The 23554-nt window shown below is 48.9% G+C and overlaps 2 protein-coding genes across 3 annotated transcripts in view; one reads left to right on the top strand and one right to left on the bottom strand.

Moving 5' to 3' along the window:
• LOC308552020 (steryl-sulfatase-like) overlaps nt 1-6135 on the bottom strand; it is an 82648-nt gene extending 76513 nt beyond the window's left edge. The window contains exon 1 of one of the 2 annotated variants that reach the window (XM_081126978.1): nt 5941-6135. Coding sequence is in view for 1 of the 2 variants with exons in the window: in XM_081126977.1 (XP_080983103.1) it covers nt 5941-5954 (14 nt within the window). In the remaining variant the exon portion in view is untranslated. The remainder of the gene's footprint in view (nt 1-5940) is intronic. The other variant, XM_081126977.1, reaches the window with a different exon arrangement.
• The window catches only part of LOC308552021 (pseudouridine-5'-phosphatase-like), a 37000-nt gene continuing 18886 nt past the window's right edge, over nt 5441-23554 (top strand). Inside the window, exon 1 of the mRNA XM_081126980.1 lies at nt 5441-5585. Coding sequence (XP_080983106.1) covers nt 5516-5585 — 70 coding nt within the window. The 5' untranslated portion in view covers nt 5441-5515. The remainder of the gene's footprint in view (nt 5586-23554) is intronic.

Raw genomic sequence — 23554 nt, 5'->3', positions numbered from 1 at the left:
ATTCTGGGCAGGTGTTTCGGGGCTGTTTGTCTGAGTTTTTTTATTTTTATTTTTTATTTAATTATTTTTTATTGACTTTAGAGAGAGAGGGAGAGAGAGATAGAAACATCAATGATGAGTCATTGATCGGCTGCCTCCTGCACACCTGCTACTGGGCATCGAGCCCGCAACCCGGGCATGTGCCCTGACCAGGAATCGAACCCTGACCTCCTGGATCCTAGGTTGATGCTCAACTGCTGAGCCACACCAGCCAGGCTGTTTGTGATTTTTAAAAATTTTTAGGCACCATCAGGGTGAACCATGGCCTTCTCTTTGACATACTGCATTCTGGGATCTGAAGTGAGAGCTTTATGATTAAGCCCCAAACAAAGTCCTCGTAAATTACCTCCATTTAAGGAGCAATCTGGTTGATTCTAAGAGGCGGGAGTCCTGGGAATTGATGGTCTGTGAGATGCCTTCAGAAGTAGTTTAAGTGGCCCTAGGAGATGGAATTGAAATATAAGCTCCAGAAATGGGATTTTTTTATACATTAATATCACGGCAGCCAGAGTTCAATGGAAATGTGCCCACAAAAGAACAAAATACATTTATTGTACGTGTGTGATTCATGCAGTTCACTTAACCTATTATTGTAGGGCTCCCCAACCCCTGCAATTATATATAAACATATACACATTACATATATACATTGTAGATAAATGTATACATTAGGTAACAACCTTTCCTCTTAAGTTTCTTAAAGCCACATATGTATCTACTTACATAGAATATATGAAGTGCATATATGTCAATTAAATGCGTTTAAATTGTATAGAATGACGTTTCCTCTTAAGTGTCTTAAAACCACCCACACATAACTTATTTATAATATATACCATACACATGTGTGTATGTATGTTAGATTTATTAAATTTTACCTGAAGACATTTCCTCAAGTTTCTTAAAATCACACACAAATATTTTACCTATTCAGGGTGTCCCCCCAAAATGTATACACTCTGTTAATGTGATAGCTCAGCTGGTGTTTCTTTCTTTCCAGATTTAACCCATTGGAATTAATAATTATTCAAACTGTATACATTTTTGGGGGGACACCCTGTATAGTCTATATGTGTGTGTACATGTCTACTGGACACACGCATATCTGATTCCTGTTTAATGTTTGCTACTTGAGGTACGTAAGATTCTCATTCTATACAACTTGCTGTGTAAATTCGCTCTACGATTTCCACACATCAGTGTCCCAGTGCCTGCCTCAGATCCCACAACTCGGGTACCCAGAATTTGAGAGTCCCCGTGGACCCCTATCCAGCCCGTTCATCTGACATTTCAAAAAGCATTTGGGGGAGGGACCAGCCGAATGGGAAGCCCACAGATCTTACTTTCGTTTTAAAGAATGTGGGTGACGTGTTTGGGAGATGTCACGTTATAGATAAAAAACAAGCAGAGCATCGGGGACCGCAGAACGGCGGGTTTTCACTGGGTACAGTGGCTGTGAACACACTGCTTGTGGGTTAGGAGGGATGGCCCGGCACCACCCTTTCCTGGCTTATGTCACCGTGGGGAGGACGCGGCTTCCCCGCCCTGCTTGCCGAATGTGGCCGGACAGTCTGGTTCCCGCCATTCTCGCATTGGGGCGTGATTTACAATATTGTTTCTTCGTGCTTACTTTTTAGACCTTCCTTTTTTCTCACTGTTTTTGGGGGTTTTCTTGCTGGCGGTCTCCAGAATACATAGGGTGTCCCAAAAAATGTACACACACTTTAGCAGCCCATCACTCACTTAATGTTCACTCCTTTTCAGGTTTAACGGATTTGAAATAATGGGTGAAGCCAGGCTAAGCTTTGAACGAAGAAAATTTATCCTAAAGTGTCACTAGACTTTATTTTTATGGGGACACATAAAAGATAAAGTTGACGGTAGAAAACCGGCAGCTGTCAACCTGTTCAGGGTGCACAAACACCGCACGAAATGATTCCTGATGTGGGCAATTCCATTGCTTTGCATTATCAGCAGGGCCTGGACCAGAATGGTCATCCGTTTGAAAACAGGCCTTGACCACAATAAAATGATTCATTTCTGTAGATTCTTTTAAATGTTGAAAAGGAACTGTATGTTAATAACACTGACTTCATCATCAAAGTGTGTCTACATTTTTGGGGGGGACACCCTGTATATAAAAACGCATTTGGTACAATCACGAATGTATTTGATTCTCACGTTTGTTATCCACCAGGGTTTTGTTTTGCTTTAGATTACTTACCCACAAGGGAAGATGTTTTAAAACAGAGACAAACATAAAAATAGACAGTAGTTGTGTTTGTTGGCTCTGAGAGAGGAAGCAAGACCCAGGTAGGATTGCGCCACTCTGCTCTGTGTCAGGCGCGTGACCTGAGGCGATGGACTGCACTTCTCTCAACCTCCCTGTCCTCATTTATTTAATAAGATAATTGCATTGCACCTCATGAGGTCCTGGAGAGAGTGAAACAGGTGATGGTTTATACAGTAGTGAGCATGTCCTGCTCATCTGAGAGCTGGTGGCTTTTACTACAGCTGTTTTGAAACAAAATGCCAATGTATTTTATTTTATTTTTTGGTTAAGCCATACAAGGAGGATATTTTTTCCATTGATTTTTACAGAGAGCGGAAGGGAAGGAGGGAGAGAGGGAGGGAAGGGCAGAGAGAGAGAGAAATATTGATGTGAGATAGACATATTGATTGGTTGCGTACACACATGCCCAGGCCGGGGTGGGATGGGACCTGCAACCCAGGTTCATGCCCTTGACCAGGAACTGAACCCGTGACCCTTCCGTGTGCGGGCTGATGCTCCAACCACTGAGCAACACAGGCCAGGGCTCAAAAGGCCAATTTTAACCACAGATGGCTCAACACTCTTTAAACCAGACTCTCGTCACCTGGCTTGAATAAGTATTTCCAGGAGCTGAAAGCAGCCCAGGGCAGCTTGTGTGTGACTCCGCCTGGCAGCAAAGTCTTTCCCAAGGCCCAGGGCTTTCAGCGCTTGTGTGAGGTGCATGTTAGAGGCAGCACTGGGCCCCGTGATTTACACTTAGCTTATACATTGGGGAGAAACCCTCATCTTTTTATTTGTCCTATCAGTGGCTAGTGAGCTGTGGAGACCACTCTGCAACAGGTCACTGCACCTTCTCTGTTGCATTTAAAGTTGCCGAGAAAAGTAAGCTGTTGCCCTACGGGGTAAAACAGTTTTGCCAAAATAAACTGTGATTTGCGGAAGGACACCTATGCCATCTCTTCTCAGAGGCCATGCATCTTTGACTGTTAGAGTTATGAGAAGCTAAAAGGCATCTAGTTAGCTGCAGAGAACCCACCTAGATAGAACACTGTGTCCTTGCTTTCCAATCTAGCTTGTGGCAAAGAAACTTTAGACTGATCAGGGTTTTTTGTTTGTTTGGCCTTTTGTGTGTGTGTTTGTTAATCCTCACATGAGGTCATTGCTCTTCAGAGAGTGTGGAGGGGAGAGAGGGGGAAGAGAGAGAGAGAGACATTGATGTGAGAGAGATACATGGACTGGTTGTTTCCCACATGCACCCCCACTGGGACCAGGGAACAAACCTGCAGCCCAAGCACGTGCCCCTGACTTGGAATCGAACCCAAGATCCTTCAGTGAATGGGCCAGAGCTCTAATCACTGAGCCACACTGGCCAGGGCTCAGTTTTGTTTTTAAGTGCAGGGGCCTCTTCCACCTACACATGAGATGTTTCTAAAGAGTGAGGAAAGTGACTTAAAAAAATGACTTGAACCACACTTTCACGTCTTTGGGGAACAGAAGCCCAGCAGGTTCCCCCATGCTTCACTTCCTCAATTGCCATGAGGTTTTGGCAGTTCAGCCCCCGAGAAAGGGGAACTCCCTGCCAGCACCCTGGTTCCTGTAAGTGAACACAATGGATTCCCTGGCAAGAGCCATGCCCGGACCTGCTGTGGCTAAAACAGAGCAAGGAGGACCCTCTTTGAGGATCCCTGTCCCAGCATGCCTGACACTTTAATCACCCAAAGTCTTGTGTTTGCTTAGTTTTTTTCAGGCAGCTCTAGGAGGCTTCAAAATCCAGGCAACTCCCTGAGCTCCTTGCATGGCCCCAACTACGCCTGTCGTCAATATCAACTATAGCATCCAGGCTGTTGTGCAACTTCGAATTCTCAGTCCTGGCACTGGAGCTCTCATCCCTTTCCAAAACACTCCTTTTATCTAAGGAATCAACAGAAATGTAACATCGTTACAATGGGAAAGAAAAGCAACTCTCTGCTTTGTGTATCTATTTGTTTCCAGACAAGAGAGACTGGCAACAAGAATTCTAAAGGCTCTAGCAGGTGAGCACTGGATACTGTATAAAGCTGCTCCACCCACATTTGTGGGATGAAGCTGTAATGCGTTACATTGTGTCCGCCCCCAAAAGAAGTATGTTGGAGTTCAAACTTCCAGGACTTCAGAATGTGACTTTATTTGCAGATAGAGTCTGATCAACTTAAAATGTGGTCATTAGCCTGGCTGGTGTGGCTCAGTGGCTGAGCGTCCGATCCAGGAACCGAGAGGTCACAGAAAGAAAGGTTAGAAAACGAAGACAACTCGGGGCAACCAAAGACTGATGGGACAGAAGAAGGCCAAGACGCCAAGGCATTTAAAAAAATTCTTCTTCCATGCCTTTCCTATCACATTGTGGCGTTGGGGGTTTGCTTGGGGACAATTCACCAGCCCAGGATGCTAGGGAGATGCCCCTGAGATGCAGGTGCCAAGGATGCAGAACCTCGAGCCCCTGCCCATGCACCGGGGCAAAGAGGAACCCACGGGAGGCTCCCGTGACTAAGGCCACCTGCCTGCACATTGACCTGGGGACTCGCAGTGACGCCAACACGAGCATCTCTGCACCCCGCGCCCACCAACCCGTGCCCGGTCCCTCCAGGCTTTCCCACCGTCACGCCCTTTGCAAATTCACGCCGTGCATTCGCCCCGAGACTGGGAGACCGGCTCCGCGCGGCCCCTGGACGGAGCATCCCGGCCCGTGCACGGGGCTGGAGGGAGCGGAGGCGGCTGCGGGCCAGCGTGTCCCAAAGGCTCCAGCTGCAGGCCGGCGCCGCCGCCGTTTCCAACGCGAGAAACAGCCAAGGCGCGCGTGCGCGGGACATGCCCGCGATGCCCGGAGCGCGCGTGCGCGTGCGCGGCCCAGGGCGCGTATCCGGACGGGCCCGAGAGGCGCGTGCGCGGGCCGCTTCAGGTCGCGCGCGGGCTTTGAGGAGGCCGCGGCCGCGCGTGCGCAGAGCGGCTTGAGCGCTCTCGGGACAGGGGGGAGGCGGGGAGAGGCTCCGAGCGCGCGTGCGCGGGATCGGCTCCGGGCGCGAGCGCGGGCAGGCCCCGAGGCCGGGCATGCGCACAGCGCCTAGGGGCGCGCGGCGAGGCCCCGAGCGCGCGTGCGCGGGCCAGAGGCGCCGGCCGGCGGGTGCGCGCGCCTCCTCCCCGCCCCCACCCGGCGGAGACGGCGGCACAATGGCGGCGCCCGCGCCCTCACCGCGGCCCGTCACCCACCTACTCTTTGACATGGACGGCCTCCTCCTGGGTGGGTAGCCTGCGGCCGCATCCCGCGAGGGCCGTCCGGGGAGGGCGCGGGCCGGGGGCCGCGGCGGGGCCATGCCCGGGACCCCAGGGCGGGCGGGCGCGCGGGTGAGGCGGGCGCGCGCGGGGGGGGGGGCAGAGCCGCCGCCGTCGGTGGCCCCGCTTCCGGTGGCCGCGCCGCGCGTGGGTCACGGCGCAGGAGGGCGCGGCGCTCGGGGGACCCCCTGGCGGGCGGGTGCGCGGGAGATTCGCGACAGGCGTGCGCGCGCCGCCCGGCTTCAGCGTCCCCTCCGCTCGGGGCCCGCGGGACCCCAGGGTGCCCCCCCGGGGCTGCGGCGGCGGGCGCCCGGGACACGCACCTGGCCTGTAGCATCTCGCCGAGCAGCGGTCCTCCCCCTGCACCCGCGGGTGTGGGGACCGCTGGCCGTCCGAGGCATTGGAGCGCCCTTGCTGGGGGGCGGGGGTGCTGTCCTCCCGGGGGCGGAGGCCGGGCCGCTGCGAATCCTCCCGCAGTGCGCGGGACCGCCCCACGGCGCCGCGCGCCACCCAGCCCCACCGGGCTGTCTGCGGGGCGCGGGGGCAGCGAGCGGCCAGCCCAGCGGCCAGGCTGCTCCGAGGGTCCCGCAGCCCGGGCGCCACCTGGGAGCTGCGGGGCGCTGTGGACCCGGGTCCTGGGCCCCCCTCCTGCGCAGGATCATTGCATTTCAACGCCAGGGTTTGGAAGCACACTGAGTTATGCATCCGAGAGGCTTGCCCTTCTGGGTGGGCCCTAGACACAGCGCCCCAATAGTCGATTGGGGTTAGGCCCTGACTTCACCAGCCAGGCCGAGTTCAAGCAGAAAGCAAAGAATTTTTCATTCCTTGGCTGCGACCCAAAGCCTGACCCCACAGCCCGCAGAAGGCTTCACAGGACTAAAAACATGCCCACATATGTTATGTAGATAACTGACCTGCTGGGGGATGGGGAGGTGGGTGCAAACGTTATAATGTCACCTCATAAAATCCTGCAAGGCTGGAGGAAATACAGCGTGTCTCCAAAAACTGGATACATGCTTTCAACGCATTATTAGTTGCAGGGGCTTAAATCTGAAAAGAGACATCAGTTGAGCAATCAGCTTTGAAAGTGTGTATACATTTTTAGGAGGACACCCTGTATTTACATTGACAAATTAAGACAAAAAACACTGCAACTCAGAGAGGGAAAGTTACTTGCCCGAGGTCACACAGCCCATAAAGAGCAGAGCTGAGAAATGACTCCAGATCGATCTGGTTCTAAATATAACTTATGTTCTCACCTCAGCTGGGTGAGTGTGACCTTGTCCCCTGCGGATCACTTTGCCAGGTGGTTCAGTAGTAGGGAGACTGATTTCTTAAAAGGCACACAAATAAACGAGCCCCTCCCTCCCTCCCTCCCTCCCTCCCTCCCTCCCTCCCTCCCTCCCTCCCTCCCTCCCTCCCTCCCTCCCTCCTTCCTTCCTTCCTTCCTTCCTTCCTTCCTTCCTTCCTTCCTTCCTTCCTTCCTTCCTTTTTCTTTCTAATCCTCACCAGAGGGTATTTTTTCCATTGCTTTTTAGAGAGAGTGGAAGGGGTGGAAGAACATTAATGCGACAGAGACACATAGATTGGTTGTCTCCTGCACATGCCTACCATGCTTGGGGATTGAGCCTCTTTACCTATGGACCCAGAGAGATAAACGGACAAATTCCCTAGGGGGAAAAAAGAGTCCCCATAAAGGTCAGTTGCTGGAGAGAACAGGGTAGGCAGCCACTAATTCCTACACGACTCAGTTTCACAAAGCTTCTGGGGTTCATGACTTTAGTTTGTAGACATGAATTTTCCTGCTCAGATGGTCAAGCAGTTACATTGTCAAATTCCTTAGCCTCTAATGAAAGGCCCAGAGAACCTGTTGTGGGCGTCTCATGAATTTTTAATGCACACCGAGATGTCTCATTAAAATTAAATTTATTAAACTTCTAAATGAGCTGGATGCTTACTCCAGACTCTAGATTCCGTAGCTGGTCCCTGAAGCGATAAAATGTGACTTATGTCACGTACCTGCAGATAGGTATCAGCCAGGGTCTCCTCTTTGCTAGTTCAGGCAAGTTTAATGGCATAGCACCTGGCACTGTGACCCAATCCTCTGAAAACCAAGAATTAGTGGCATTTGGGAATATAAGACTTAGCTCCCCCCGCCCCACCACCACCACCCATTTCTGCCCCTTTTTCTGCTTTCCTTCCCTGGCTCAGGCCTTGCACAGATTTCTCAGAAATTCACCATTGTTTATTCGCTCTCTTTTTTCAAAATGTCTTGTATAAAACCCTCCGTTTCAAAACGCGCTCGTTTATCTCATTTAATCTACCCAATTATGCCTGCTCTGATTCTTAAGCACCTCACTTTAAGTGTATCCGTTGTTGGCCAAACAATGTATCATCAGTTTATAATGAGTTCTCCTGTAGTAGGTCTGCTTTTGGGGATTTTGAATGCATTTCCCCAGGAAGTTCTCTTTGTTACTGTGTAGCCCCCATACTTGATTTTCAAGGAAGTGAAACTGAATGCAGTTTCAGGGGGAATTCTTCCAGGAGGAGCCCGTTTAATCAAAGGGGAATGAGGAAGTAAATAGAGATTTTTGCAGAAACTTTTATGGGGACACCAAGACGCTTTCTGGGTATATTTTGAAATGTTTGATGCTGTTGTCCCTTCAAACAGAAAAGGCAATCTGGGATTCAGTTTTTGTTGACATAAGGTCACAATGGGCTTTGATGCAGGTAATCATTTTGGTTTTCATGCCATTTAGGGAAAGAGAGAAGGAGGACTGAGGTCATTTAGGAACCAGAACAAGATTTTGAAAGAATTAAAAAGATGACAAGTATTTAACAGTGTCTCAGCTGCTGGGTAAGGAAGATTATCTAGTTTGAAAATAACTGAAATTAGCACAGGGGTGGGCCCTTCTCTTTAAAAGACAAGGCTGTTTCACCCTGGCTGGTGGGATCAGTGGTTAGAGCATCAGCCCGAGCATGGAAGGATCGTAGATTTGATTCCTGGTCAAGGGCACGTACCTGGGTTGCAGGTTCCATCCTGGGCCCCAGTCTGGGTGGATGCAGGAGGCAACCAATCGATGTTTCTCTCTCTCTCTCTCTCTCTCCTTCTTTCCCTCCCTCTCCCCCCCTTCCTCTTTCCCTTCCATTCTCTTTATTTTTTATTTTTTTTATTTTTTTAGTATATCTTTATTGATTTCAGAGAGAGGAAAGGAGAGGGAGAGAGAGAGATAGAAACATCAATGATGAGAGAGTCATTGATCGAGCCCGCAACCCGGGCATGTGCCCAGACCGGGAATCGAACCCCGATCGCCTGGATCCTAGGTCGACGCTCAACAGCTGAGCCACGCCCGGCCAGGCCCTTCCACTCTCTTTAAAAATCCATGGAAAAAATATCCTCAGGGGAGGATTAACAACAACAACAAAAAGACAAGGAAGTTTGAGATCAAGAGCAGCATTAATACAACCAACGCCAGGTTAAATTTTCTACTGGCAACATTAAAAAAAGCAAAAGCACACAGGTGAAACTTGAATGGTACATTTTTTTTTCTATCCTGTTATCCAAAAGGCTGTCATTCAACACATAATTGGTATAAAAAGCCATTGAGGTATTTTACATAGTTTTCATTGTTGCTAATCGTCACCCGAGGACATTTTTTCCTTTGCTTTTCAGGGAGAGTGGAAGGGAGAGAGGGAGGGAGAAACATCATGTGAGAGAAACACATAGACAGCTTGCCTCCCTTAAAGACTGGTTGCCTCCCACACTCGCCCCCACCGAGGGCAGGGACAAACCCACAACCCAGCTATGTACCCTTGCCTGGGAACCGAACCTTCCACCCTTTGGAGCTCGGGCCAACGTTCTAACCACAGAGCCACACTGGTCAGGGCACTTTACATCATTTTTGATGGCTAGTCTTAGACGTCTGTGCATTTTACACTCATAGCACATCTCAGCTCCAAGTAGCGACACTTCAGGTGGTCAGTAGGCACATTGGGTCAGTGGCTACCTTATTGGGCAGGGTAGGCCCAAAGCTTTAGCAAGCAACCCATGATGTCTGCTGTTGATAATGGGGCCAGGCAGAGGGTGGATATTAAGAATATTCAGAATTAGGGATTTTGGTATATGTGAAATGTGGTAGAATGTGAAAGTGTCAGTGGTTGAGCGTTGACCCATGGACCAAGAGGTCACTGGTTTGATTCCTGGTTAGGGCACATGCCCAGGTTTCAGGGCTTGATCCCCGGTAGGGGGCATGCAGGAGGCAGCCGATCAATGACTCTCATCATTGATGTTTCGATCTCTCTAAAAAATAAAAATAAATAAATAAACATTTAAAAAAATATGTAAAGTGTTTTCCAGGTGTCTCATACAATAATTACTTAGAATCTTTAAAAAAATCAGTCAAGAAAAATAAGCTTATTTTCAAATTCATTAAAAAATCAGCAGGGAATAAGGTAGATCTGTGAGGGGAATTAGCTTCCGTGTTGTTTGTAATTTACCACGTCTCACACTTGGGCTTTATCTCCCCCTGCTAGGTGAAATTCGGTACCTCCCACCTTTGTAAAGGAATGGGCGGCAGGTTGCCGGTCGGTGTGAGGTCTCTGGACGGAGCAGAGCCCACATTGAAGGGGGTGCTGACTGTGGCCTTCTCACTTGAGTTCACTCGATGAGAAATTGCTGGGTAGAATATAGAGGCAGAGAACACCTGTGTTCATATTCAGGGTCCAACAAGATCTGGAGTAAAATGCCGGTGGGGGTTGGGAAATGTCAGAATAGCCCATGCTGTATGTCAGAGAAAATTCATCTGTGATGAGAAAGCTGTCCAATCATAGACTAAAGTGGGCAAATTCAGCGCCCTTTGGTTCAGCTTTCTGGTCAACCCGAGCCATTTAGCCTTACGTCTCTTGTAGTCAGTCAGTGGTTCCTTGTCCGCAGCTGCTCCCATTCTAAAATACCTGAGATGGGAGCGACATCTAAATTGCAACATTTTGCAGATAAACAGGAGTTTTGTCTAGCTGGGAGTGTAACTCAAACACTCAGCAGAATCCCGTCAGGGCAGGGCACATGGCTTTCCCTTGCTGTCCCCTGGCTCCCTCACCTCAGTTTGGTTACTGGAGTCTGAACTACACACACAGGGCACAACCATGGGGAGCAGTCATCGGGCTTTCTCCTCAACCCCTTTATCTCTTTGCTCCCCACTTCTGTGTTTGGGGATTCGCTTTTGTCTTTTATCGTTCTCACTATTGGCTATTTATTGGATATTTTCTTTAATTTCAGTATCAGCTGTGCTCTGTCATTTTTCAGGGTCAGGTGTGGATTTAATGCATGAAAGAGCAAGGGAAATAACCCCCCTCCCCACGGAACGTTCCCAGTACCCGTCATTCATAGATGCCCAGGTGGCCTGTCAGGTCTTAGGATGAGATGTTTGAAAAGCGGTTGATATGCAGCCTGTAGCTGGAAGGCAGCACTGTGTTAGACTAGAATGCATGACATTTGAAAACAAAGTTTCTACTGTCAGGTGTATGTGAATGCTAGTGACTAATAATGACAGCATTTGCCTTATTAAAAGCCTTCTCTAAATTCTGTTACAGTGGGAGGGGCTGGCCTTGGTTTTATGGTGCAGATATCTGTGGTTAAAATTGCCTTCAGGGCGTGCAAGGAGATATTTCTTGAAAACATAATAATTGTGGCGCATACACATTCCTGCTTCAGAACCTTTTTTTCCCCTTGGCTTTGGCAGAATGATCAGATGGAAGACCACACTCACGCCTGACCCCAGGTCCTCACCTCGCTGTTTAACATGATTTTGCAGGAGAGATTTAATCACCTGAATATATTAGGCAGCCCTTCTTTATTCCATTAGTGTTTATTATTAGATCAAGTAAAATAATACCCCACTTAGGGAGAGGATGGAGCTTCTGTGAAGTCGCCTGAAGAAGGTAACAGTTATCTAATTGTATCTGCAGTACTGAGCAGTCAGCAGTGCACCTGTCTTGATGGTTACAATGTATTCTTTCCACTGATGGGTCTGAGAGTAGACCTGGGCCAAGACTTGGTGGCTGGGCTTGATGACTAGCCTCTTCATCAGTGTCCTCGTCTGGGATAAGTTCAGAGGAATCCCCTGCATCATTTCCTCTTTGCCATCAGAATGAGAGGGTCCTCCTGGAATCCTGGTCCCTCCTTCCTCCAGGCAGGAAGTCCCTGCTTCTTTCCCTCTGAATGTTGGCTACTGCTGCTCCTTTGTTTTTTCCCTTCCCTTAATGCTTATATACCTCAAGATAAAGTGTGCTAAACTATCACTTAAACAAAAACAGAAACTCTGCTTCAACCTTCTGGTCCCCCAACAGCCTCTCTGTCTCCACCCTGAGCCATGCTTCCTGAAGAGGCAGGAGACATTCTCTGCTTCTGCCCCCTGATCGCCGTGCCTACCCTCCCGCAAGCTGCCTCTGCCCTACAGCCCTGCGAGATTGTGCAGACCAAGGGAACAATGCCTTCCCCATTATCAGACCCCGTGGACACTCTTTTCTTATACTTCTGGAACTCTCTGTGTCATTGGTCCTTTCCCACTCTGTCCTTGGGAGTCTGTCTCATTGGTCCTTCCCCACTCTGTCCCGGGGAATCTGTCTCATTGGCCTCACTGACCTTTCTCCTCTGTCTCCCCAATGCTCTCTTCTTCCTCTTCACTTCTGTTTCTGGCCCTGGGACTTTGCCTTGGACCCCTTCCTCTCAGAGATGGAGATCTCCTGTGAACTCATGGCTTCAGCCAGTGCTCTTGTTTTAAAGACTCTTTGACCTCTGTCAGCCCCCTTTACCTCTCTCTGAGCTCCATGGACACTTTCCGGTAACCACTGCGCATTCCTACCAGACAGACCCAGAGGCAGCACCATGAGTCTTCCATGCCTCCCCTTCTCCCCTCCCCAGCATTTTAAGTTTTCACTCATTTCCAAATATTTCAGAGCCATTTTTGTGTCATTCTAGCTGCTGCTGCCTTTCTTTAGGCTCAGTCTTTTTCCTCATCTAACAACAATTAACATTTATCGAGAGCCTTTCCCGTGTGTCCCACACTCTTGTGAGCACTTTGCAGGCATCACCTCATGTGACTCAGCTAGCTGACTACACGAGGCCATCATTGCCCATTTTACAGATGAGGGAATGAAGGCTCCATGAGGTCAGGTGACTTAACTCTAGAGGCAGTGACTGACAGTTACCACCTCCTGCCTCTCCTCACGGCCAGAGTCAGGTGCCCCCGTGCAGTTCCATAGTCAGGTGTCCTCCACATGGTGCTAGACAGACCAGTGGTGGTTGTTGGACTTGGGTGCTCACCTGGGTGAAACTGCAGATTCTAGGCCAGGTGTATTTGGATGAAGGAGGCTTTGATGAGAGGCTTGACCTCACCAGGAATGTCCCACCAGAATGTCCCCAATTTCCTTTCTCAGGGGAATTTGACCTGCTCCCTGAGACTTTCCAAGGGAAAGAGCCTTACACAGATAAGATGACCCTCCGCTGTGCCTGTGGTGTGTGTGATGCTCTGTCCCAGGTGCTGGTTTTCATGCTGGGATGTGGTCATAGGCAGACATGTGAGTCATCTCTGGACCAGCCCGTGCAGCCCGCTGAACTTGTTCCCCACTCCTGCCATATCAGCAGCTCCTGTTAATCCAGTTGTGCCAACTCACAGGGCTGACCACAGCCTCATCCCCACAGCCGAAGGCACCCACTGGCTCACCTGAGCAATGCAGGTAGCCGCTGCCGCAGGCCCTTGAAGTGGCTGCAAGCTGTGAGCCTGTGGGTGAGCCCATCCTGATGGGTGGCACCCTCTGCTGTTGAGAGTTTGTTTGGGGATGGAGCTTACCATTCAAAAGGAATTAAGAAAAACATGATGGAAGGGATCTGTGAGGGCTCCCGAGGGTGGGGAGAGAGACGTTCAGGGTATGGGAATGAAATAATGAATTCATGAATGGAAGGAAGCTTTTATAGCATGCTGACAAGCGCCGGTACCGAGACAGGTGCAGGGGGTGGGTGCAATCCCATCCTTGTGCTGCTGGCTGCAGTCAGGGTGCTGGGGCCTGCAGTCGGGTGCTGGGGCCTTCAGTCACGGTGCTGGGGCCTGTCGTCAGGTTGCAGTGGGGGGTGCGTTGGGGGAGGCACACAGTTTCTGTCCTACTGCATTGTTGTTTATCTACTGAGCTGACCTAGTTTCCTGGGGATCCTAGAAGGAGGCTGGAGGTCCAGTGTGCTTCCCAGGAGAGGATTCATGCTGGGCTCTGGGCAGAGCTGTAGGAGTTGCTTTGAGGAGGAGAAAGATGCTGAGATGCTGTGGAACCATGTTTCTGATCCTGTGGGTGACTAAAGCTAGACACTGGGGGACTGGCAAGGAGGCTGTTGCAACTGTCGTCGGTTCTGGGGACTGTGCACAGACCTAGTGTGCTTGTTGGTGGATGCCTGAATGGATGGGTAAATACAGGCTGTCCCCGAAAATGTAGACATACTTTAGCAGCTGATCGCTCAATTTGAGAATGAAATGTATTTTAATGAACATCTTTATAATGGTACAAAGGTGTGTATACATTTTGGGGGACACCCTATGTTGTAGGACACGGCGGGGGACAATGACCCACTATACAGACAGCTTCCGTTTTCCACGCTTGGTTTTCTGTCCGTGCAGCCACTGTGAGCATGGAAGCTGGAGGGCAAGGAGGGTGTACTTTGCCGGAGCCCTGTGATCTCGGTGTCGTTAACTGTTGTTAATGAAATGGTGGGTATGACTAATTACATCCTGGCACCTCTCTCCATGGACCTGCTCCCTCTAATTATGCTCCAAGCAGTGGCTGCCAGAACTGCCAAAGGCCAAGGACTCTGTCCTGCGTTCCCAGGTGAGGCTGTGCTCAGCGCGTCATTTCCCCTGCAGGAGCCCAGAGTCCACCTGCATCTAGATGCAATCACACCTAATAGACAGTTGCCGGGTACCGAGGAGAGATGGCGGGGACCTGGGCTGGGAACGTGTAATCTGCTGTAGACTTATTCCTGGTTATCCGTGGGATGATCCCCTCCGGCCCTGCTCTTTCCTGGGAATTTGGTTTACAGCATCATTCATTTGTACCAACCCTAGCCTGTAAATGAAGGACCTGAAATAATTTAGGTGTCTGGGGCTCCAGTAATTGGAACACATTTCCCCAGATAGAAATGTTATAAATAGAAGTGAGATACCCAGACCCCTGTTCATAAAACCCTTCTGGTACTTGGCACGCTTTCCTGTTTCCAAACAGCCCTGCCCTCCTATTGATAACAATGAACTTTATTCTAGGTTCCGACTTGAAGTTCCAGGAACATAGTTCACCTGAGGCCTTCTGTCCTGGCTGACACACAGGGCAGGGCTCATCACACATGCGCAGTATTCCTGTTGAGACAACCTGGTCTGTGTTGGCTGCTGCACTCTCTGGTTTAAAACCTTATCAGCTATTAGCATTGGAGATTCAGAGACGTACTTATTCCTTAAACACCTAATTTCTTCTGATTCTGTTTACGAATCTCATAGATTTTAACCGCCTATTAAGAGGTCATAACAGTGTTTACTGCTCACAAATGTTTACCAACTTAAACACCTTTATGCTCCTTAAGCCACGGTCATAAAGTGCCTCTGGTTTGTCCCCTGTTCAGTCTTTCCTGTGACTGAACTAACAAACGCCACCTTTTTGAACAGGCAGTGGTCACATTAAGCTTAATAAATGACATTTGTAGAAAGGATGGACATCAAGTTCCCGTGACTGTTCCAGTAGAGTTCCCACAGTGTCGTGGTAAATTGCCACTGAAATGAGCCATTCCAGTGTGCGTTTAAAAGTTTATTTACAGCACTGATGCCCCCGTAGGCCAAATTCAATTAGAGAGTACAAGTAATAAAATCATAAGTAACACGCAAACACATATGCAGTGGTCATCCTACTCTCATAATGGTCTCTCTGAATGTTTGGGAGTTGAGAGGGTGCCTGTCCATTAGGGAACGCCTTTCCCCTCCCACCCAGCCCATTAGATTTTGCATTTCTTAACCTATGTACATGATTTTCCACCCCGGTCCAGTCATCTCTGACCCTGACAAGAATTCTGCATTTTCTCATTGTGCTTCCAGGTTCACCCAGGTCCCAGGGAGGGCTCTTGCAGTGATATCTGATTGAGTGCTGGGCATCCTTCCTGTACTTTCCTCACAGTAACACCTGACAAGGCCTTGAATCTGTGTGAGGTCCACCTGTTGACAGAGAAGGCATCTCCCCCCAGGTGTCTCCCCAGCTCCTCGGAGCTCTGGATTGAAACTCAGGTGCTCTTTGAGAACAGGAGGGGGCATTATTGACCCCTCATCGCTCAGCCCCTGCAGATGGGGGGCTTGGTAAATTGAGCTTTACCTGTGTTTACCAAGCTTGCATCCTTGACTCAGAAATGCTCCCACTCACTACTTTTTAGTTCCAGAGGGATGCTCGGCGTGGGAGGAGGGACCCACACCTTACTGCCTTTCAGTTGTTTGTAGAAACCTTGGGTACAATTAAATAAAAGCTGAGATACGCAAACAAATTTATATAGATAAACACATATTCCCTAAAAAAGGACCTTGATTCCTACTTCTGGGTGATTGTCTTGGTTCCTCCCCCTAAAAGGGACACATACAAGGGTAGTTGTCATTGGTTGGTCTTGCTTTTAGGGAAAGAAATACTGAGTCAATGAAGACCTATAACCCAATGTTTTTAACAGACTCGCATCTCCCCAAAGTTCATATGCTGAAGTCCTGACTGGCAGGACCTCAGAATGGGGCTGTATTTGGAGATGGGTGTTTAAAGAGGTGATTTAGGTAGGATGGGGTCCCTAGGATGGGCCTGGTCCGATAGGACTGGGGTCCTTATAGGACAAGGAGATGAGGGCACAGACACCAAGGGCCAGCCCTGTGAGGACACAGGAGGAGACGGTCTCTACACGCCACGGAGAGAGGCCTCGGGAGGAACCAGCCCTGCCCACGCCTGGGTCTCTCATCTTAGTCCTGCTCTGTGTACAGCTGAGATTCTAGCACCCCTCTACCCCACCCACACAGAAGTCAGTAAAGGAAAACACCCACAGGAGCTACAGCGCTGGGCCCCTGACTTGATGGCTTGTGTGTTTAGAGGCTGAGCAACTTGTACTGACTTGAGCTGAGTGTGTTTCCTAGATTTCATGATTCGTGTTGCTCTATATTACAAGCCTCACTGCTGGAGGTACCTTCCAAAAGACCCTCAGCAGGAGACCCTAGCGTTCGAACAGTAGTGATAGAAATAGAGGAGCGGTAGGAGAGGCCGCTGGAGGGAGATCCTGCAAAAGGTGGGCACTTTGAGTGTGGTGGGGAGACTGTCTTTGCAACCTTCTTGCATTTTGTGGCTGGTGTTCATGTGTTCAACGGGCATAAGACTGTGGGTATTCAGAGTGAATCTGTAAAGCCTAGCCCGGGACACTGGGAATCTGAGTCTTAAGAGGGCTTAGCTATGTATAAGATGGGACAGGCATAGAACTGTATGTATACGTATCTCCTCAAGTTCGAGAAGAATTTAAACTGCTGACATTCACTGAGCGGAAGTGTCACGATGGGTCAGAACCAAATGGGGAAAGAACAACAGTGATGTACAGTAACAGGGTGAGGCCAGGGTGCTCCTTTACAGTGTGGGCTCATTGAGGTCGTCCAAGGTACTCCTATAAACCGTCTGTAGCTGTGGACCTTCAGGTAGTCATAAAGGCACTTGTGGATGAAAAGTTAAGGAAGGTTTATCCTGGTGTGGTATTTTTATCTGTTTCAGAGTCGTCGTACAATCAGAAAAAAGCAAAAGTGGATGGTTGAGAAAGTTTCTTACTGTGTTACTTTTCTGTTGCTGAGGTCACGCGTTGACAGAAACTTGGGGCTCAAGGCAGCGCAGATGTGTTAAGTTGTATTTCTGGAGGTCAGAAATCCCACATCTGGCTCAGGGGGCGGACACAGGTAAGGGCTGGTGCCTCCTGGAGGCTCTAGGGCAGAATATATTTCCTTGTCCTTTCCGGCTTCTAGACACTGGCTGCATTCCTCGCTCACAGTCCCTCCCTCATCAGACCCATCAGCATTTCGCCTCTCTGGCCATTTCTTCTTCATAGAGGCATCTGTAGCCACCGCCTTCCCTCTGACCCCGGCTGTCCTGTCATCACATGCGTCCTGGGATGATGCGCTTTTGTTTATATCGATCCCAAAGTATCTTCTAATTTCTCTTTGAAATTATGTCTTTGACCATTGAATGGTTAGGAGTGTGTTGTTTAATTTCCACATGTTTATGAATTTTCCATTTTTTTTTCTGTTAGTGATTTCTAATTTCACTGAACCGTTGAGTGGGGAAATACTTTGTATGATTTCAGTCCCTCTATAACGCTTGTTTTCTGGCCTATTATATCGTCCTGAAAGCACATTTCATGTGTACCTGAGATGTGTGTTTTGCTATGGTCAGGTGGAGTGTTCCATGGATAATCTGCTACGGCGGGGTGGGTCTTGGTATTTCAGAAGTGCAGTGGTTAAAATAAATATTGTAGTTCCTTTTTAGCTTTCAGTCTCATTGTCCTGTCCATTATTGAAAGTGTGGTGTTGAACTCTAGCTAGTCTTGTTGAATCACCTGTGTCTCCCTTCAGTTTCCTCAGTGTTTGCTTTATGTATTCTGGGCTCTGTTGTTAGGTTCGTACATGTTTACAGCAGCTGCATCTTCCTGATGGAATGACCTCTCCATCATTATAAAATGTTTCTATTAGATGTCTTGGTTTTGTTTCTAGTGAGAATGTGTATCCCAGGTCTGTCTGTGTGGTGCCCAATCTGGCCGTCTTGGTGACTGCACGGGATACCTTTTCCATCCTTTCACGTGAAACCTTTTTGCACCTTTCAGTCGAACGTGTATCTTGTGGACAGTTTTTGTTTTTGTTTCTTTTATCCATTTCACTAATGTTTGCCTTTTAATTGGGGTGTTTAATCATTTACAATTGACCCTTGTACAACTTGGGGGTTAGGGGCACTGCCCCCCCATGCAGTGGGGGAAAAAAGCCTCGCCCATCACATACCCAGCCGATGAACACTTTCTTTTATGTCATATCATATATACTGTATTCTTACAACACAGTGAGCTAGAGGAAATCCAGAGAAAGTCATAAAGAAAAGAAAGAACATTTACACTGCTATTGAAAGTACCCACATATCACGGGAACCCCTGCAGCTCCACTGCCTGTTGCTCTCGGCTGAACTCTGCCTTGGATGCTGTGTTGTACGGTGGGATTCTGTGTGGCGCTGGTGACCTGCTCCCTGTATGTCTTATTTTTAGGTTCCTTTCTCCCTCCATCACTGCCTTCTTATATGTTAACTAGGTGTTTCCCACTGCACCATGTTTAGTCCCCTTGTCATTTCTTGTATTGTATACATTTTTAGTTACTTTCTTGGTGGCTGTTCTGAGGATTACAATGAGCATCTTAAACAATCTCCTTTGCATTAATACCAACTCAGTTGTGGTATTCAAAACGTGGTCCTGTGCAGCTCCATCCCATCCCCACCCATCCTTTGTGTGCTTACTGTCGTGAAGATTACATCTGCATACACTATGTGCCCATCCACAGCGGTTTATCATTATTGCTGTCTGCAGTTGTCTTCTAGATGAGCAGAAACAAAGGTTTACAGACAAAAACCACATCTAGCTTATTTCCTGTGTTTTCTGTCCCCCTGGACAAAATCACACCCCATTTGTGAACTGTTGCTTGAAGGTAATAAAATACGTTAGGTTCACTCTTTCTCATCTCACTTTAAAGTAATTTTGCATCATTAGAAAGATTGACAAAGACATTTTTAAATTGGTCATTGGAAAGTGTGTGAAAAAAAATTCACGCATAACAGGTATTGCATTGTAAAAAAATCCTCACCCAAGGATGTGCTTATTGATTTCACAGAGAGGGAGGGGGAGGGGAAAGATCGCCACGAGAGAGAAACATCGATTGGTTGCCTCCTGCACATGTCCCGACCAGGCATCGAACCTGCAACCTAGCCCTGTACCTTGCCTGGGAATTGAACCCGCGACGTTTCGGTAAACAGGACGGTGCTTCAACCAGCTGAGCCACACTGACCACAACGGGTACTGCATTTTAAGTGTTCCCAAACCTTACTTGATATTTCCCCAAACCAACAGCAAACGTTTATAATAACTCGTGGGTTAAGTGCCACCTACACGTGAGAACTTTTTCTGGTTTGCTAAACTGTATTCAGATACCGAAAGTAATGTTGTTTGAGAAGGGAAATGTCCGGAAAACCGTCACGTGACTGTAGTGGCCGTGTCAGGTGGCTGTGACCTGGGGAGAGTCCCTGAGTGAGACATTATCCTCCTTCACTGCCCCTGTGCTACCTGGGCTGCAGGGTACCTGGGGATTGCACAGTCTGTGGACACGCTCTCTGGTGTGCCTTCTGCATAGACTGTGTTTGCAGGCGGGGTGAGACTCCCCATCACTGTGTAGGTGCCGGCCCAGTGTTTCCAGGTCGCCCAGTGGGGAGGAGGAGCCCTGTCCCAGTCCTGCCCTCTCACTCTCCTGCCACTTGGCCTGGGGTTGGCCCTGCAGCAAGCTGCTGCAGAATGACTTGCAGATGGAGCCCAGATTCCAAAGGGGGGATAGCTATGCGATTCCGTAAGATGCCTCAGGATCTGTACCCTCTGAGATTCTGATGTGAGACCTCATGTGGGATCCTGAGACGGGAGGGCTGCAGGGAGGGGAGGGGCCATGGATTCTGGGACTAGAGCAGAGGGCTGGAAAAAGCTCTTGTTGTGTAGGTGACCTGCTGCGGAAGTGGGCAGCAGGTGTGCGTGTGTGTAGCATGTAACAGTGTGGTTGTGTATCCATCCAGTATCCTCCACCTCCTTTATTGAGTTCAGAGAGAGGAAGGGAGTGGGGGAGAGAGAGATAGAAACATCAATGATGAGAGAGTCATGGATCAGCTGCCTCCTGCACGCCCCCGACTGGGGATTGAGCCCCCAACCCAGGCATGTACCCTGACCGGGAATCGAGCCCCGACCTCCTGGTTCATGGGTCGACGCTCAACCACTGAGCAACACCGGCCAGGCCATCTACGTCTTGATTATGTCTGCGAACCTCTTGCACACATGAACGTAAAAACACTATTTTAATCCCATTTTAGTCTCAGTATCTGCAGGACTTAAGAATCACTTGCCTTTGGACAGCTTAACCTAAAGGTCCTGTAGCTCTCTTGAACTGACCAATCGAGACGCACACCTCTCCACCCTTCCACTGCCCTCCTAAGGCGCAGGAGGGCCCGTCACCCAGCAACCTCGGAGTGGAACAGGCCCACTGTGCTGTCGCCAGCATGGAACCTCCACCAGCCTACCCTTCCCCACCCTGCCGCCCCGGCCCCCTACCTGAGGGTCCTTCTGTCGGAGGAGCTGCACTGCACTGTGTCCGTGGATGGGGCAGGCTGTCACCCCCGGAGCCAGGGTACTGCTCGTCTCTTAAATTATCCCTCCCAGCCCACCTGCCCCATAATTAAAGTGAAGGGGTGTGGAACCTGCTTGTAGCCCCGGACAATGTAGGCGTGGAGGGGTGACTCTTGAAACTCCATGGATTAAGTGGCTCTGTCCTTGGGGGTGGTTTTCCAAATGTGTAAAATATCCCTCCGAAGAGGGTGTTAGATCGTCTCCACTCTCAGAGGGCTCAGTCATTTGTGCAACATTGCAAGTATATATATTTTTAATATGTTCTTATTGATTTTACAGGGAGAGGAAGGGAGAGGGAGAGAGAGATACATCAATGATGAGAGTGAGTCACTGACCGGCTGCCTCCTGCATGCCCCCCACTGGGGATCGAGCCTGCACACGAAACATGTGCCCTGACCAGGAATCGAACTGTGACCTCTTGGTGCGTGGGACGTAGCTCAGCCAACTGAGCCACAGTGCCTGGGCAACATTGTGCATGTTTGAGAACTTAAAGATATGATTTTGATGGAGCCAGCAGATTTCCTGGGCAGCAGGATGGGGTGACATTTGAAGAAGGAAAGTGCCGAGGTCCCAGGAAGCTTTCATCACAGTGGACTTCAGACGTAGTTTCAGGTGCAGCCAGGCCACTGGTAGCCTGTAATTACCTGTGGTGCCACGTCCACACGCAAGGTGATGCAGGTTCCCACAGCTCCTGAGGTCTCCTGGTGCCCATATGCCCTCAGTCCTGCCCTCTTTCCACCCCCATCCCAAGGGAACCTGTCATCTGCATGTAAAACTGTAGCAGATTCAGTTGTACTTGTTAGAATTTTATGTGGAATCATACAGTACATGCTCGTCTTGTGTCTTTCTGTCAGTGAGCATACTTTTTTTGACATGATCATATGATCGCGTATACGGATTTCCCCTCCTTTTTTATTGATACTGGTATACCCTAGGCAAACACTTAATTTTGAAGGAACTGCTAAACTGGTTTCCAAAGTGGTTTTTATGTTGGATGGTGTATTAGTGTCTCACAGCAGCTGTAACAAATGATCAGAAAGCTAATGCTGTAAAACAACACACATTTATTGTCTGATAGTTCTGTCGGCCGGAAGTCCAGAGTTGGGCCTGATGGGCCAAATAAGGAGTTGACAGAACTGCACCCCTTCTGGAATCTCTGGAGCAGAATTCGTTCGTCTTGCCTTTTTGGCATTTCCTTGTGGCCCCACATCACCCCAGCTCTGCTTCTGTCCTTAATGTCCCTGAGTCCGGCCTCCTGTCTCCCTCTCAGAAGGACCCTGGTGGCTACCCTGGACATACCTGGACACCGCAAGGTAGTGTCCCTATCTCAACTCCCTTCATTTCATCACACCTGCAAAGTCCATTTGGCTGTAGAAGGTCCCATATTCACAGGTTCTGGGGACTAGAGTGTAAGCATCTTTGGGGGACTGTCACTGGGCCTACTACAGGTTGTTTTTGTCCTCACTGAGTTGTCAAGTTCTCTATTCTGGGTACAAGCTGTGTGTTTGTGTGTGTGTGTGCGCGTGTGTGTGTGTGCTGTAAATATTTTCTCGGTCTCTGGCTGGCCTTGGCTTACTCAGGGGTCCTGTAACCTTGAGGAAAGCCTCTTTGTCTGTATGCTCTTCTGTGGCCCAGTGCTGTGTGTATGGGAACTTCGTACATCCCACAGGAATTTGTGTCCCTGAAGCTGCTGCTGGTCTGGGGAGCTCTCTTCAAGGACCCCTGATGAAGGAAACCAGGTGCAGAATACCTTAGGTGAACAAAATCAGTGAATTAAAAAAAAAAAATCTATTCAACAATTATCAGTTACCTGCCTACTATCAAAACAGCTTAGAAAAATGGCCCAGCACTTTTATCAAATTGGACTGTGTGCTGAGTTTTTTTTTTTTTAATTAGAGCCATTTCACATTGAAAATAGGTCATTTTCACCGCATTTAAAAACTCTGCTACGCTCAGCTCCTGGGGAGGAGAGGGCTTGCATTCTGCTGCATCGGACCTGCCAGGTGGTGACAACCTGATTTTAACTCCAGCTGGGCCCCCCCAGGTGGCAATGGATTGGGTTTCGTCTTTTTAAGGAACTAGCCTATCTGGAACAGAAAACAGCGGCTTTAGATGCCCCCCCTGTTGTAATTGGAAATTATAAAAGTAAGACTCTTTTCAAGGTATATTAAGTTTTGAGAAAAAGCATTAAATAGTTTTGCTCAAGGTGGGTAAGATAAGCTAGGTATAAGCCGTAATCACAGGAGGGTTCAGAATTTGTTTTCCAAATCACAGGAGCCCGTTCTATTTATAGTTTTTAATTATTTTATTTATTTTTTATTAAATTTATTAGAGTGACATTGCTTAATAGGATCCTGTAGGTTTCAGGTGTGGGTGTTTATGTTACAGGATCTGTATATTGCACTGTGTGCCCGCCACCCAAAGTCATATCTCCTCCTGTCACCCTC

This window comes from Miniopterus schreibersii (genome assembly GCF_964146895.1).
Source record: "Miniopterus schreibersii genome assembly, chromosome: Y".
Lineage (NCBI taxonomy): Eukaryota > Metazoa > Chordata > Mammalia > Chiroptera > Miniopteridae > Miniopterus > Miniopterus schreibersii.
The sequence above is the reverse complement of the archived record's forward strand: the minus strand, read 5'-3'. Positions and strand labels throughout refer to the sequence as shown.